General features: G+C 39.9%; 1 protein-coding gene and 1 long non-coding RNA gene across 2 annotated transcripts; one reads left to right on the top strand and one right to left on the bottom strand.

The window, feature by feature from the left end:
• Window positions 1-50: 50 nt before the first annotated feature.
• On the bottom strand, window positions 51-13,507 carry LOC308695716 (uncharacterized protein). Its single transcript, XM_081373897.1, has 7 exons — window positions 13,408-13,507; window positions 11,498-11,607; window positions 10,172-10,200; window positions 9,984-10,047; window positions 7,823-7,957; window positions 7,134-7,222; window positions 51-907 (listed from the first exon to the last, which is right to left on the bottom strand). Exons 2-7 carry the CDS (start codon window positions 11,598-11,600, stop codon window positions 575-577), a joined length of 753 nt encoding a protein of 250 aa, XP_081230023.1. The 5' UTR covers window positions 11,601-11,607; window positions 13,408-13,507; the 3' UTR covers window positions 51-574.
• Window positions 11,603-18,730, top strand: LOC308695718. Its single transcript, XR_014030732.1, has 3 exons — window positions 11,603-11,671; window positions 13,402-13,471; window positions 18,667-18,730. It is a non-coding gene; the product is annotated as an uncharacterized lncRNA (long non-coding RNA).
• Window positions 18,731-18,937: the final 207 nt, after the last annotated feature.

The following is an 18,937-nucleotide window of genomic DNA, read 5'->3' on the forward strand; positions in this document are numbered from 1 at the left end:
TTTCTTCCCGGTTTTGACATATTCGAGTGAAACGCTTCTCAAACAAGAACAAATGTGACCCTTTTAATATTTTTATTATACCCAAACACTCTTCATACAGCGACTACCAGTGACATTTATACAAATGTGGGAGCAAAAATGATTGGGACTCTTTGAGCTGATCATGTTTTGCTGAAGTGTGTTTTCTTTAATTGCTAATGCTCTTTTTACACACAGACTGAACACAATGAAGCATTGCTTGGTCACTGGTTGAGCTAAACTGGTATTATCTAATTGTGTAGTTAAATTTAACAGCTGACAGATATTCAACATAATTCATGTGTGAGACAGTCTAACAGAAGGACGGACAAAACCAGTCAAATATCAACTGAGTTCTGCTCATATTTATTACCATTCTCTAAACTATAGTGAATAAACTGTGATAATAAATGTTGGTTTGACTGTAAAAGTGAATCTAACAAACGTGTCTAGCACATATTTCACCCTATAATCTAAAGACCGCTTTGCTAAAGATAATCAGCGTTATGATTATTTAGCACTTTCATGACATTAATCACTTTCTGGCATCATCACATCACGGCTTTGACTCTTTCACAGGCTTCTGCTTGCTCTCTTTTGCTGGTTTCTTCAGTTTCTTCATCTTCTCTTCTTCCTCTCCCTTCTTCTTGGCGTTCATCTCTTTGTCTTTCCGCCTCGTCGGTCTCTCTCTGATCTCGTCTTCTTCTCGTCTTCCTCTCGCTCTGCGCTCGGTGAATCGTGTTCCTCTGGTCTTCAGGAGCCGGAGGTCGGGAAGGGCCCGGTGTCTCAGGCTCCTGGAAACTCGCTCTCGATTCGCTCTCTTGGATTTGCCAGAGTCATCATCATCATCAATCCACCAGAACAACAGTTCCCATAATGAAGAGTCCGGCTACGAGAATCAATTCAGAGGTGAATGATTATTATTTATACACACAGATATTGTTCTGTGACCCATCCGTCCATCCATCTATCCATCTGACCTCCGCAGTGAAATCTGTACAGTATCTTTATAATATTATAACTATGTATGTAATGGATAATCATTAAAGACAAACTAACTATATATTATCCTGCGTATTACACTCAAGCTCACCAAATAAATAAACACACAACACAGCCGACACAGGCAAACACAAAACACAGCTGACACAGGCAAACACAAAACACAGCTGACACAGGCAAAAACACAACACAGTTGACACAGGTAAACACACAACACAGCTCACACAGGGAAACACACAACACAGCTGACACAGGCAAACACAAAACACAGCTGACACAGGGAAACACACAACACAGCTGACACAGGCAAACACACAACACAGCTGACACAGGCAAACACAAAACACAGCTGACACAGGCAAACACACAACACAGCTGACACAGGTAAACACACAACACAGCTGACACAGGCAAACACACAACACAGCTGACACAGGGAAACACACAACACAGCTGACACAGACAAACACACAAAACAGCTGACACAGGCAAACACACAACACAGCTGACACAGGCAAACACACAACACAGCTGACACAGGCAAACACAAAACAGCTGACACAGGGAAACACACAACACAGCTGACACAGGCAAACACACAACACAGCTGACACAGGCAAACACACAACACAGCTGACACAGGCAAACACAAAACAGCTGACACAGGCAAACACACAACACAGCTGACACAGGCAAACACACAACACAGCTGACACAGGCAAACACACAACACAGCTGACACAGGGAAACACACACAGCTGACACAGACAAACACACAACACAGCTGACACAGGCAAACACACAAAACAGCTGACACAGGCAAACACACAACACAGCTGACACAGGCAAACACACAACACAGCTGACACAGGCAAACACACAACACAGCTGACACAGGGAAACACACAACACAGCTGACACAGGCAAACACACAACACAGCTGACACAGGGAAACACAACACAGCTGACACAGGGAAACACACAACACAGCTGACACAGGTAAACACACAACACAGCTGACACAGGCAAACACACAAAACAGCTGACACAGGCAAACACACAACACAGCTGACACAGGGAAACACAACACAGCTGACACAGGGAAACACACAACACAGCTGACACAGGTAAACACACAAAACAGCTGACACAGGCAAACACACAACACAGCTGACACAGGCAAACACACAACACAGCTGACACAGGCAAACACAAAACACAGCTGACACAGGCAAACACACAACACAGCTGACACAGGCAAACACACAACACAGCTGACACAGGCAAACACACAACACAGCTGACACAGGTAAACACACAACACAGCTGACACAGGGAAACACACAACACAGCTGACACAGGGAAACACACAACACAGCTGACACAGGGAAACACACAACACAGCTGACACAGGCAAACACACAACACAGCTGACACAGGTAAACACACAACACAGCTGACACAGGCAAACACACAACACAGCTGACACAGGTAAACACACAACACAGCTGACACAAGCAAACACACAACACAGCTGACACAGGCAAACACACAACACAGCTGACACAGGTAAACACACAACACAGCTGACACAGGTAAACACACAACACAGCTGACACAGGGAAACACACAACACAGCTGACACAGGCAAACACACAACACAGCTGACACAGGTAAACACACAACACAGCTGACACAGGTAAACACACAACACAGCTGACACAGGGAAACACACAACACAGCTGACACAGGCAAACACACAACACAGCTGACACAGGCAAACACAAAACACAGCTGACACAGGCAAACACACAACACAGCTGACACAGGTAAACACACAACACAGCTGACACAGGCAAACACACAACACAGCTGACACAGGGAAACACACACAGCTGACACAGACAAACACACAACACAGCTGACACAGGCAAACACACAAAACAGCTGACACAGGCAAACACACAACACAGCTGACACAGGCAAACACACAACACAGCTGACACAGGCAAACACACAACACAGCTGACACAGGTAAATACACAACACAGCTGACACAGGCAAACACACAACACAGCTGACACAGGTAAACACACAACACAGCTGACACAGGCAAACACACAACACAGCTGACACAGGTAAACACACAACACAGCTGACACAGGCAAACACACAACACAGCTGACACAGGTAAACACACAACACAGCTGACACAGGCAAACACACAACACAGCTGACACAGGGAAACACAACACAGCTGACACAGGGAAACACACAACACAGCTGACACAGGCAAAGACACAACACAGCTGACACAGGCAAACACACAACACAGCTGACACAGGTAAACACAACACAGCTGACACAGGTAAACACACAACACAGCTGACACAGGCAAACACACAACACAGCTGACACAGGTAAACACACAACACAGCTGACACAGGTAAACATACAACACAGCTGACACAGGTAAACACACAACACAGCTGACACATGCAAACACACAACACAGCTGACACAGGTAAACAACACAGCTGACACAGGTAAACACACAACACAGCTGACACAGGTAAACACACAACACAGCTGACACAGGTAAACACACAACACAGCTGACACATGCAAACACACAACACAGCTGACACAGGTAAACAACACAGCTGACACAGGTAAACACACAACACAGCTGACACAGGTAAACACACAACACAGCTGACACAGGCAAACACACAACACAGCTGACACAGGGAAACACACACAGCTGACACAGACAAACACACAACACAGCTGACACAGGCAAACACACAAAACAGCTGACACAGGCAAACACACAACACAGCTGACACAGGCAAACACACAACACAGCTGACACAGGCAAACACACAACACAGCTGACACAGGTAAATACACAACACAGCTGACACAGGCAAACACACAACACAGCTGACACAGGTAAACACACAACACAGCTGACACAGGCAAACACACAACACAGCTGACACAGGTAAACACACAACACAGCTGACACAGGCAAACACACAACACAGCTGACACAGGTAAACACACAACACAGCTGACACAGGCAAACACACAACACAGCTGACACAGGGAAACACAACACAGCTGACACAGGGAAACACACAACACAGCTGACACAGGCAAAGACACAACACAGCTGACACAGGCAAACACACAACACAGCTGACACAGGTAAACACAACACAGCTGACACAGGTAAACACACAACACAGCTGACACAGGCAAACACACAACACAGCTGACACAGGTAAACACACAACACAGCTGACACAGGTAAACATACAACACAGCTGACACAGGTAAACACACAACACAGCTGACACATGCAAACACACAACACAGCTGACACAGATAAACAACACAGCTGACACAGGTAAACACACAACACAGCTGACACAGGTAAACACACAACACAGCTGACACAGGCAAACACACAAAACAGCTGACACAGGGAAACACACAACACAGCTGACACAGGCAAACACACAACACAGCTGACACAGGTAAACACACAACACAGCTGACACAGGTAAACATACAACACAGCTGACACAGGTAAACACACAACACAGCTGACACATGCAAACACACAACACAGCTGACACAGGTAAACAACACAGCTGACACAGGTAAACACACAACACAGCTGACACAGGTAAACACACAACACAGCTGACACAGGCAAACACACAAAACAGCTGACACAGGGAAACACACAACACAGCTGACACAGGCAAACACACAACACAGCTGACACAGGCAAACACACAAAACAGCTGACACAGGGAAACACACAACACAGCTGACACAGGCAAACACACAACACAGCTGACACAGGCAAACACACAACACAGCTGACACAGGTAAACACAACACAGCTGACACAGGCAAACACACAACACAGCTGACACAGGTAAACATAACAGCTGACACAGGTAAACACACAACACAGCTGACACAGGTAAACATACAACACAGCTGACACAGGTAAACACACAACACAGCTGACAAAGGCAATCACACAACACAGCTGACACAGGTAAACACACACCAGAGCAGACACAGGTAAACACACAACACAGCTGACACAGGTAAACACACAACACAGCTGACACAGGCAAACACACAACACAGCTGACACAGGTAAACAACACAGCTGACACAGGTAAACACACAACAAAGCTGACACAGGTAAACACACAACACAGCTGACACAGGGAAACACACAACACAGCTGACACAGGTAAACACACAACACAGCTGACACAGGTAAACACACAACACAGCGGACACAGGCAAACACACAACACAGCGGACACAGGCAAACACACAACACAGCTGACACAGGGAAACACACAACACAGCTGACACAGGTAAACACACAACACAGTTGACACAGGTAAACACACAACACAGCTGACACAGGTAAACACACAACACAGCTGACACAGGGAAACACAACACAGCTGACAGGCAAACACACAACACAGTTGACACAGGTAAACACACAACACAGCTGACACAGGGAAACACACAACACAGCTGACACAGGGAAACACACAACACAGCTGACACAGGCAAACACACAACACAGCTGACACAGGCAAACACACAACACAGCTGACACAGGTAAACACACACAGCCGACACAGGCAAACACACAACACAGCTGACACAGGCAAACAAACAACACAGCTGACACAGGCAAACACACAACACAGCTGACACAGGTAAACACACACAGCCGACACAGGCAAACACACAACACAGCTGACACAGGTAAACACACAACACAGCTGACACAGGCAAACACACAACACAGCTGACACAGGCAAACACACAACACAGCTGACACAGGCAAACACACAACACAGCCGACATAGGCAAACACACAACACTGCTGACACAGGTAAACACACAACACAGCTGACACAGGCAAACACACAACACAGCTGACACAGGCAAACACACAACACAGCTGACACAGGTAAACACACAACACAGCTGACACAGGTAAACACACAACACAGCTGACACAGGGAAACACACAACACAGCTGACACAGGGAAACACACAACACAGCTGACACAGGAAAACACACAACACAGCTGACACAGGTAAACACACAACACAGCTGACACAGGTAAACACACAACACAGCTGACACAGGTAAACACACAACACAGCTGACACAGGTAAACACACAACACAGCTGACACAGGCAAACACACAACACAGCTGACACAGGCAAACACACAACACAGCTGACACAGGCAAACACACAACACAGCTGACACAGGCAAACACACAACACAGCTGACACAGGTAAACACACAACACAGCTGACACAGGTAAACACAACACAGCTGACACAGGGAAACACACAACACAGCTGACACAGGTAAACACACAACACAGCTGACACAGGTAAACACACAACACAGCTGACACAGGCAAACACAACACAGCCGACACAGGCAAACACACAACACAGCCGACACAGGTAAACACACAACACAGCTGACACAGGCAAACACACAACACAGCCGACACAGGTAAACACACAACACAGCTGACACAGGTAAACACACGTGCTAGAAGAGTTTAGTTTTGTTGTTTTAAAAGACCATCAAGCCGTATCTCTGGTCGTAATCAGTCCTTCACTGACCAATCAGCGTTCATTAGCAGAATGCTAGCGTGTTATGGGCAACAACAACTCAACCTGTAAGAAATGGAAAGTACATAAGTACTCGTTCATTCAACTTTCGACCTATAACCCATGTTGAACTTGCAAAACCTACAATCAAATCTGAGATTTCTCAACGGCAATCGGGTGAAAGAGACACATTTAGCCGTCTAGCTCCATAGACTCCCATTCATTCTGCACTCATGGGCGATCGCCCCCAGTGGAACTCTGGTGGAACTACAACCACAATTCGGTACAATAGGACTTAATAGGGAGTGTTATCCTCTCCGTAGACGGGCTCTGACTTTACACAGAAAATGAGACACTTTATTATCCAAGCCTGCATCTTTATACCTTTATATGCCTTGTGTTTTGTTGTTCTCACCTCATGTGGTGTTATTTTCCCTCTTTTAATCAGATTGTGTCTCTCATTTACTGCCGTGAGCTCTTCATCCTTACGGCCTCTGACTGCCTCTGTGAGGAGAAAACACCTGTCAATCATCAATCAGTCAAAACTTTTATTACAGACTCAGGGTCCAGTTTTTAAAACACACCCAACATACAGTATAACAAAAAAAAAAAAAATACAAAATTCATGATCAGATTTGATGTTTCCACATTAGTAACATACACTTGCCGTGTATGCTATTCTTTTTATTATTATTATTTATAATTTAGTTATTTAAAATACTTAACTTAGACATTAAGACAAACATTAAACATTAACAACTATAACAAGAAAGACATCCAAAAAGATAACAACTAGAAAGAAATTAGGTTTACAATTCATAAAAAAGAAAAGAAAAAGTGAAACAATAGGCAATATATAGATATACTAGTGATTTAAATGGAAATGAAGAAAATAAACAAATAAATCATACAGTAAAAAAGACAGCATATACAATTTCAAAATTCAAGAAGCTTCAACTTTTTGGCGAATAAGATTTTTGTTATCAATACATTGGAGAGACTCAATATACAAATGAAAATCAGCCATGAAGACCTTCAGACAAGGTTTAGAATTATTTATTTTCCTTTTATGAATATGAAATTTACCAAATTAAGATCACTTGCCATGTATTCTCTGTAACCCGGAGGTCAGCAGGAGGATGGTTATGGCCACGATCAAACACCGGTTCAGCGTCACTCCTTCCCACGGCGTCTCGATCTGGGTCAGGTTCTGGATGGACAGAGCTTTGCGCAACGACGCTGGACAGAACAATAGAGACGCGATCATACACAGATACAGGTATATTTTAATCTAAACCTAATTAAAGTTCATATGAGCTAATATTACGGAACTCCTTAAATATGAGACATTTAATTTCTTTTTCAGGCAAAACTATTCCGTCCCCCGCGAAACTTTGCGTTCGCTCGCAAAATACGTTCCCCTGATTAACTTGGCGTTATATTTAAATGATTTTTCGCAAAACTATTCCGTCCCTCGATAAACTTTTGCGTTATATTTAAATGTTTTTTTTGGCAAAACTATTACATCCCTCGATAAACTTTGCATTATATTTAAATGATTTTTCGCAAAACTATTCCGTCCCTCGATAAACTTTGCGTTATATTTCAATGATTTTTTCGCAAAACTATTCCATCCCTTGATAAACTTTGTTATATTTCGATGATTTTTATCGCAAAACTATTCCATCCGTCGATAAACTTTGCGTTTATTTCAATTATTTTTTCGCAGAACTATTCCGTCCCTCGATAAACTTTGCGTTACATTTAAAAAAAAATTCTGCAAAACTATTCCGTCCCTTGATAAACTTTGCGTTATATTTCAATGATTTTTATCGCAAAATTATTCCATCCCTCGATAAACTTTGCGTTATATTTCAATGATTTTTATCGCAAAACTATTCCATCCGTCGATAAACTTTGCGTTTATTTCAATTATTTTTTCACAGAACTATTCCGTCCCTCCATAAACTTTGCGTTATATTTAAAAAAAAATTCCGCAAAACTATTCAGTCCCTTGATAAACTTTGCGTTATATTTCAATGATTTTTATCGCAAAACTATTCCATGCCTCGATAAACTTTGCGTTATATTTCAATGATTTTTATCGCAAAACTAGTCCGTCCCTCGATAAACTTTGCGTTATATTTCAATGATTTTTATCGCAAAACTTGTCCGTCCCTAGAAAAACTTTGCGTTATATTTAAATGCTTTTTTCGCAAAACTATTCCGTCCCTCAATAAACTTTGCATTATATTTAAATTATTTTTATCGCAAAACTATTCCTTTCCTCGATAAACAGTGCGTTATATTTCAATGATTTTTTCGCAAAACTATTCCATCCCTCGATAAACTTTGCCTTATATTTCAATGATTTTTTCGCAAAACAATTCCGTCCCTCAATAAACTTTGCGTTATATTTAAATGCTTTTTTCGCAAAACTATTCCATCCCTCGATAAACTTTGCCTTATATTTCAATGATTTTTTCGCAAAACAATTCCGTCCCTCAATAAACTTTGCGTTATATTTAAATGCTTTTTTCGCAAAACTATTCCGTCCCTCGATAAACTTTGCGTTATATTTCAGTGATTTTTATCGCAAAACTATTCCATCCCTAGATAAACTTTGCATTATATTTCAATGATTTTTTCGCAAAACTATTCCGTCCCTCGATAAACTTTGCGTTATATTTCAGTGATTTTTATCACAAAACTATTCCATCCCTCGATAAACTTTGCATTATATTTCAATGATTTTTTCGCAAAACTATTCCGTCCCTCGATTAAACTTTGCGTTATATTTCAATGATTTTTATCGCAAAACTATTCCGGCCCTCGATAAACTTTGCATTATATTTCAATGATTTTTATCGCAAAACTATTCCGTCCCTCGATAAACTTTGCGTTATATTTCAATGATTTTTATCGTAAAACTATTCCGTCCCTCGATAAACTTTACGTTATATTTCAATGATGTTTATGGCAAAACTATTCGTCCCCGTCCTCGAGAAACTTTGCGTTTGCTCGCAAAATATTTTCCCAAAATATTGACGTTCCCCAGATAAACTTTGCATTATATTTCAATATTTTTTTCCACAAAACTATTCTGTCCCCAGAGAAACTGTGTTCGCTCACAAAATATTTACGTTCCCCTGATAAACTAGAACTTGATGGACTAGACTAGAGCTAAACACCATAGAAGCCAAGAAGAGAGTAAAAGTGCAAACGAGCATGAATTAGTGTTTTGCAGGCGCTCCGGGTGACATACTGGCGCCAGAGACCGGATGTTCCCGAGGAATCATCTTCGGGACTTGCTGGATGATTGGAGCCTCCTGTAGGACACAGAAGGTTTATTAATGTAACTGTACACGTCTGTGTTAAAGGTCATGTGTTGGCTTTAAACAGGCCATGAATGTGTGACTGTGATCTCCAGCTGTCATGTGATATCAGACTCACCTCTCGCAGCCTCCTCTGAGCGTACATCTCTATAAACAACAACAGATCACACTGACATGACTGTCTTACTGTAGAATAAATACACTGCAGAAATGTATGAAAATACTCAGTGAGACATTAATACATTTAAAGAGGACCTATTACACCCTCTTATGAAGTCGTGACTGTGTTTTCAGGCTCTACCAGAACAGGTTTTCCTGCTGTAATGTTGATTATTCTCCTCATATTCTCCATTGTTGCGGCTCCTCTCTTTCCAGTCTGTCAGTAACGCTCTGTTTACTTCCTGTCTCTATGAAGCCCCTCCTCCTGAAAAGCACACTGTGCTCTGATTGGTCGGCTGGAGCAGTGTGTTGTGATTGGTCGAGCGCTTCGAGTGTGTTTGGGAAATGCCCCGCCCCTTTCCATAACCGCCAGTTTAACACACTACTAACTAACTCAACCAGGCCCCGCCCTTTTATTCTGCGCATGAATTATTATAATGAGGAATATCGTGACGTGTTTGTTCCCGGAAGAAACTCGAGACTACAGTGGAGGCGTTTCAGGAGTTCAGAAACATTGACTCTGATATAGAGAATTAGGGTACGTTTACACAACAGTGATGTTCTAAAAGCAGGAAAAGTTTTCTTTCTTTTTTTTTTTTCTGTACAGACGCCAAAGTTGTCAAAATGCAAAAAAAAAGCTGTATTCTGCTGTTAGGCCAGTAGATGGCGATGTCACTTTGTGCTCTTGTAGACTGAACATGTGATACGCATGCGCATGTTTTTGTAGTTTACATGGAGATGATATTGCTTTCAAGAACTTGCACTTTGAAACCTGTTTTTTCAAAAGTTTGCGTTTTCAGGCCCTCAAAACGCTGTTGTCGCGTAAATAAACGACCAAAACACATTAAAAAAATCGTTTTTAGTTAAAAATGGAAAAAAGCACTCTTTAACAAACAATGCACAATACAATACTATAAATTATTTAAGAATAAATTTACCTTTATAATTTACAGTAAAAATCGATTTGCATCAAGAGAGTGCATGCACTTTTACAGTAAAATAGTTTTTTAAGAGCAAGTCACATTATAGGCTGTATCTTTAGAGAGGGCTGCTGGACGGTGTCGTGTGTCTCGTGTCTGTCAAGGTTATTGTGTTGTATTATTAGACTCACTGTTCACTTTAACACCACAAATAGTGTTGATGCCCTGATCTTAATTTAGAACTAACACTTTGCTTCCAAGACATCTTGATTCCTGAGGATTTATATTAATGTTTGAACCAGAAACGTGCATGTACGAATCACGCATTTGCTCAGCGAGATCATTTGAGCTCGTTTATTTTGTACCTGCTCTGCTTCCGGTTCGCGCTGGTCTGATGGGTTTCGGAGGAGGAACGTCTTGCACTGGTTTTCCAAGCTCTTCCTCAAATGTCTCGAAGCTTTCATCCATAACTCACCTGACAGAGGGAGGAAAGGCACATTAAACTCCAGATGTGCGATGAAACATCTTAAACTGCTGAGGTGAATATTACTGGATTCACAGAATGAAATAAATATTTGATCCTTTCAGAGCTTCAATACAGAGACCCTGTGAAATCACACCATCTAAAAACATATTCAGATTTTCAAATTTGGGTAAAAATGTATACATATATATATATAGTGCTTTTCCTAATACACAGTTTAAAAGCAGCTTTACAGGAACTCAGATTAGAGCTGGACGATAATATAATTTACAATACTTTTTGCAACAATATAAACAATTAAGCATGCAGTTTAGATTTGCTATATATCGCCCTATATGTGAGTGTACTGTAAATATGAGGATAAAGTTGGACAAACTTATATATGCAAATTCACATAAAGAGTGAAATCATCTAAAAAAAATATTCAGATTTTCAAATTTGGGTAAAAATGTATACATATATATATATATAGTGCTTTTCCTAATACACAGTTTAAAAGCAGCTTTACAGGAACTCATGATGATAATGTTTGATATCTTCAAGCCTTATAGTCACGTTTATCAGATTAGAGCTGGACGATAATATAATTTAGCCTACAATACTTTTTGCAACAATATAAACAATTAAGCAGTTTAGATTTGCTATATATCGCCCTATATGTGAGTGTACTGTAAATATGAGGATAAAGTTGGACAAACTTATATGCAAATTCACATAAAGAGCAATAAAACACAAACACCATAAAAAAATGAAAGATACATTGCATTTCAATGTTAATTAATGCAACAGTGTATTTCAGTATTTAAGCTTCATGCATTGTGAACAAATATCCAGGGTTTCCCTTTCCAGTGTCATGGAAAATTTTAAAGATTTAAATGTAAAAATTGTGATTTACAAAACTATTTTATAAATTAGGCTGTGCTCTAAAATATTTAATTGTATATATAAAAAAAAAGTATAATTAAATAATATTGTCTTGTGAGAGCTAATATATCCCTATAAAATATTTTTTGTATAATCCAGACTGGAAAAGCATATTAAGGAGCAATTTATTAATTTATTATTTATAATTAACATGTCAAAAAACACTGTAAATCTGGTATACACTTTTGAATAAGGTACTATTAGTTAACAATAACATTGACCAACCATGAGCAATACATCTGTTAGTGTTTATTAATCTTTAATGTTAATAAATACATAGTTAGTTCATGTTAGCTCTGGTCCGTTACAATTATATTAACAGATGCAACTTTGGTTTATTTCAAGCTTTATTTCTATCGCTCTTTATACAATACAGACTGATTCAAAGCAATAAACAGGAGAATAATGATCAGTGATGCAAACTGAGTAAAAACAGCTCTAAAAAAACGACAATAGTGTAATTATTCAGATCGATTCAGTTCAGCTTTCTAATCATTATGCAAATGTTTCTTGTACAACATCAGTCCTAAAATAACTTCATCGTCCCTTCAGTTAAAACAGTGTTGTGTTAGTTAATAACTAATGATCTTTGCAATGGAAGTGAATCAATCAAAACTAACTTTATCTGGACAATAACTTTATTCTAGATCTGCTGTAAAGCCTAAACACTCTCTGTTACTGTAATCTCCTGTTATCACTGTAAAGCTGCTGTGGAACATCTATATTGTTAAAGCGCTGTATGAAGGTGACTTGACTTCAACAAGTTTCAATTCAGTTCAACATCAAACATGCAAATGTTTCTCACACAACATCAGTCCTAAAATAACTCATTAGACTTCACCTTTGACCCCTGTAACTTAGGCTTACCTGTGTGAAGGTGAGCAGGAGACCCGAGGAGGAGCAGTCGGAGTATGAGAGCGCTGATCCACGGGTAGGACACACACACACACACACACACACACACACACACACACACACACACACACACACACACACACACACACACACACACACACACACACACGTATGACAGACATGCACAGGTGCAGCAGGATGAAAAAACAAAGTGTGCCATTACAGGACACTGATAATTCCCTGGGATGAAATGTGATTTATTTATGATGCCTTGTCAGGAGTCTTTGGATTACAGCGGCATCTGAAATATTCATCACAGAAGGCTAAACACTGTAACTATAACCTATACACTCTTTTAAGTCTTGATTTTGTTTTTGTCTCTACTAGAACAGGTTTTCCTGCTGTAATGTTGATTATTTCCTCATATTCTCCATTGTTGCGGCTCCTCTCTTCCCAGTCTGTCAGTAACGCTCTGTTTACTTCCTGTCTCTATGAAGCCCCTCCTTCTGAAAAGCACACTGTGCTCTGATTGGTTGGCTGGAGCAGTGTGTTGTGATTGGTCGAGCGCTTCGAGTGTGTTTGGGAAATGTCCCGCCCCTTACCATAACCGCCAGTTTAACACACTACAAACTAACTCAACCAGGCCCCGCCCCTTTATTCTGCGCATTAATTATTATAATGAGGAATATTGTGATGTGTTCGTTCCCGGAAGAAACTCAAGACTACAGTGGAGGCGTTTCAGGGGTTCAGGAACACTGACTCTGATAAAGAGAATTAGGCTACGTTTACACAACAATTATGTTCTAAAAGCAGGAACATTTTTATATATATATATAAAAAAAGACATTGTGTACAGTCGACAACATTTTTAAAAAGACACGGATTTGCAAAAATAATTAAAATCTCTGTATTTTGCTTTCAGGCCAGTAGATGGCGATCATGTCACTTTGTGCTCTTATAGACTAAACATGTGATACACATGCGCATGACCGTCTTCACAAATTCGTGTTTTTGCAGTTTACACGGAGACTATAACGAAATCGCTTTCAAGAACTTGCACTTTGAAACATGTTTTCAAAAGTTAGCGTCTTCAGGCCCTCAAAACACTGTTGTCGCGTAAATGACCGACCAAAATGAATAAAAAGTTTTCTGTTTTGAATTTAAAATGTTGTCGTGTAAACGGTGGCCCCTTAGGGGAGAGTGGGGTGATTTGTGCCAGGGGGGAAGTAGTTCCACCCTTGTTTCTGGAAAACCATAGAAGAAATTGGTCATGTGACCACATAATTTTGAAAAGCAATCACTTTTACTCGTCCTCCAAAGAAGAGAGACACATGGCATGAGAGTTAAGCACATTTTAATGCAAAAAAATGTTTTTTTCCCTTTCAAAGTAAAATTTCTATGATTAAGGTTTTTTGATTGTAGTGTCTGGACAATTATAGACAAGTTTGAAAACATTTCACACATGTTTTAGTGCTTTAGTAGGCTACGCAATGAGTCTATACAGTTAGCATGATGTTAGCTCTTAACTGCTGGATCATGCTAGTTTTTCAAACTTGTGGGTCTGGGGTGATTTGTGCCAAAGGGCATGGGGTAAGTTGTGCCAGATCCAGACCACCTAGAGACCTACATACTCACAGGGGATAATCTTGAGAAGTGAGGAGATGGGCATGCCTCATCAGTGTTTGACTTAGGCCTGCCTGCTATTTGTTTAATTTAGCTAACACTGATTTCAGTTTTGAGTTTGCACTATGTTATTAAAGGGACGTTTTATTCAGTTTTTAAGTGGCCTATGTCAGGATGTTTAGAAATTAGCCTAGTCACTTTATTCTTATATGTTACCTAATTGACAGACAGTGCTATGCCAACAGGCATCTATTGCCAAAGCCTTTTTGCCTGAAATGATTTACAAATATCATATATTGTGTTGCTATGGTGCTCTAAATGGTTGCTAGGGCGTAGTTTGATAGCTTCACAATGATCCTGAGAGACTGATTGGTCGTCTGAGTAAAATGAGCCCGCCCCCTTGTCTCTGTGACACTGTGATCCAGAGTTATGTTCAATACAAAATCCCTATGCAATTGACCATAGTAGGAAAAACGCATGCTATGGTATTCCAGGGTGACAATATCTAAATAAACCTTAAATGAGTAATTTTGTATTGAATTTATCTTGCTTTCATATAGCATTACGGTTCATAACAGTAAAATGTTCTGTTTTACTTCAGAAATCACTGGCACAATTTACCCCCAATGTATTCCCCCAAAGGCACAACTTCCCCCGCACCAGGGGCAAGTTGTGCCATGAGACCACTTTTTTCCCAAGAGCTATATTTCTGAAACCATTTATTTCAGATCCAAAGTTATTGTTCTCAGGGATGCACCACATCCTGAAATATATGTACATCCTTAAGTTGAAGGCATTACTGCCATGGCCTCACTTTAAAGTCACTTTGAGTAAAAACTGGCACAACTCACCCCACTCTCCCCTATGTATAGAAACTGATATAGAAATTCACTAAAATGAAAATTGAGAGGATAAAAAATAAAAACTGCTTCAAAATATTAATAGTTTCTCAGTGTTACTAAAACAACACCGAGCTGCTGTGAACTCAATAAGTATTATAAATGGGTTTGGTCAATTATGTGACGTTTCCCGGTGTTCCTGGTTTGTGAATGAAATGAAAAGCAACTTCCTTGTATAAATGAACTGTCAATCTCACACTGAGTAATGACTTTAGCTCATAATCCGTTCATGCATAAAGAGAAAAGGTAGAACAAATCAAACCAGACACTTTCTGAATGTTTGTAACATTTATTTGTATTTGTATAATGCATCAGTTGCGTAATTGTGATGCTATAAGGGATATAAATAGACATTGTCACCATTTACTCATCCCTCAAGTTGTTCCAAACTTCTGCTGAACACAAAAGAAGATATTTTGAAGAATGTTGGTAACCAAACAGTTAATGGACCCCATTGACTTCTATTGTATGGAAGAAGAAAAAATGCTATGGAAGTCAACGGGGTCCAATCAAGTGACATTCCTCAAAATATCTTCTTTTGTGTTCAGCAGAAGTTTGGGACAACTTGAGGTTGAGGAAATGATGAGGATGTTCATGTTTGAGTGAACTATCTCTTTAATCTGTGTTTAATATCAAGAGAGTCGTCCACTAGAGGGCGCTGTAAGTCCATTAACTCAGTTAAATCTACAGATCAACAAACCTGACCTGAATTTGACTGTTCTGCAGCAACAGAAAATGATACTAAAATATAAGCGAGCATGAGCTGAATACCAATGTTTGTGTGTATTAACACATTACAGGACTGTTTTGTTTTGGTGGGAATAGTGAAATTCTCTGTGCTTCTTCCATGTCTGATGTTACAGGTCTTTGTAGAGGTGCATTAACCTTCATGGCTGATTTCACTGCGACTCAGAGGCGAGACAGATGCGTTCACAGTCTGCTCTCGTTAAACGTTGTGTTAAGAGGGCGAGACAGTATTTGAGGTTTTGCAGAAGTGGAAATGGCGTCTCTGCGTGACCTTTCCCGGCACAGAACGAGTCCTCGCTGTCAGTGACGGGCTTTCACTGTCTGAGCTTGTTCATTTTCTCTGCATTCAAACGGGTTTATGTCGCAGGAAAACCTTTGCGAGAACAGTGGACGTTCTTGTTGCCATTTCTCAGATATTTCTCATCCGAACAGCGTTCGTTCAGTAACTCCAGCTGATCTGATCCTGAACCATTAGATTATCACACCGCATAAATATAGATCAATAATAATAATAATAATAATAATAATATATATATATATATATATATATATATATATATATATATATATTTTTTTTTTTTTTTTACCCAACCCGTTGGGTTACCATAATGTTGGGTTACATGTTGGGTTATTTTTTCCAAAAATGTTGGGTCATTTTATTTTATTTTTTAAATCTTTGGGTTATTTATAGTAATAACCCGGCTGTTGGGTTAAATACGGTTTGAATGCATTGGGTTAAAATAACCCACAGTTGGGAAGGTGCTATAACACCCCATAGTTGGGTTACTGGTTGGGTTATTTTTAACCCAACATTATTAAGTGAGTAAGAAAGCATCTGACAAATCCATACGTAAACATACAGTACATATAGGGCTTCTTTTTTCATGCTTCTCCGGATAGGTTTATTTTTTGAAAAGTAATTTATGAACTTCTGACTTAAAACCTGATAGTTTCTGAGGTCTTGACTTTCTAAACTAGTTCTAAAGTTGTAAACTGGATTGAACAGCTTAATTGATCATATCACTGATATTCTCAAAGCTCTGTTAAATACACACTAATTCAGATTGTTTTATGTTTTTCTTTTGCTCACCACAGTTGCACTTATTTTATAAAAAATACAGTAAAAATTGTGAAATATTATTCTAATGTAAATCAGCTGTTCTCTATGTGAATATTTTGTGAAGTGTAATTTATTCCTGTGATCAAAGCTGAATTTTCAGCATCATTACTCCAGTCTTCAGTGTCACATGATCCTTCAGAAATAATTCTAATATGAGGATTTGATGCTCAATACCGTTTTTGTGTGTGTTCCTTTAAATGCAAATGAGCTGCTGCTCCCAGCACAGGGGGCGGAGCTTCAACAGCTTCACACTCACAATTTCAAAAACTTTTAGCCTTTTATGTTCAAACTGGAGTCAGACAATGATGGAGAGACTCAAGAAGAAGTGACAACATGTAGAAGCAACAGGACATTTCTGAACGGTTTGTTGATGAATTTATGAAGCTGATGTGTAGTTATCTTCTAGTCATTGATTAGCATATTCTGTCTTGATAATCTATAAATAGCGTTCCTGGGGGCGGGGTCTATGTACATTTTAGGGTTGGTGATGTCACTAACCCGGGAGGAAGCTTGTGTAGTTCCTACCAGCCGTTTGTTGAAAAATTATTTCTTTAAAAGTAAAATCTCCCTTTTCTTTGAACTTTGAGCGTCATAACTTTGCAGATGTTGTTTATGCTCAAACAACAACATTACACACTAACTAAAGTTAGAAAAGTCAAATCATAATCAACCCCACTTTAAAGTCTCGACGCTATAAAACACTGTCCTGAAGCACAAGCACATGACCTTGATTCGTGAAGGTGTCTGAGGTCTTTCTGAGCTGTTCAGTGAAGGGTAAGAAAGTGGGCTAATATCACCCTGGGCTTCTACATGCTCTAATACTCAAACTACAGCAGGTCTTTATTCACTGTGAGGAATGACACTGTTTTCTGTTCATCACAGAGGACACGAGCCGAGCGCTCAATAAACCAGACCTCGTCCCAGGACACAAGACTGCACAGATGGGTCGAAACGCTGTGATCTTTGGCAAGGACAAGGAACCGGTTTGGAGCGAAGCTATGAGACACATGATGTTCTTTCTTCAGATTTAAAGGAGTAGTTCACTTCCAAATTAAAATATCTTGATAATTTACTCTCCCCATGTCATCTTCATGTCTTTCTTTCTTTAGTCGAAAAGAAATGAAGGTTTTTGAGGAAAACATTTCAGGATTTT

Source organism: Scardinius erythrophthalmus (genome assembly GCF_964197995.2).
Source record: "Scardinius erythrophthalmus genome assembly, chromosome: 9".
NCBI classification, from domain to species: domain Eukaryota; kingdom Metazoa; phylum Chordata; class Actinopteri; order Cypriniformes; family Leuciscidae; genus Scardinius; species Scardinius erythrophthalmus.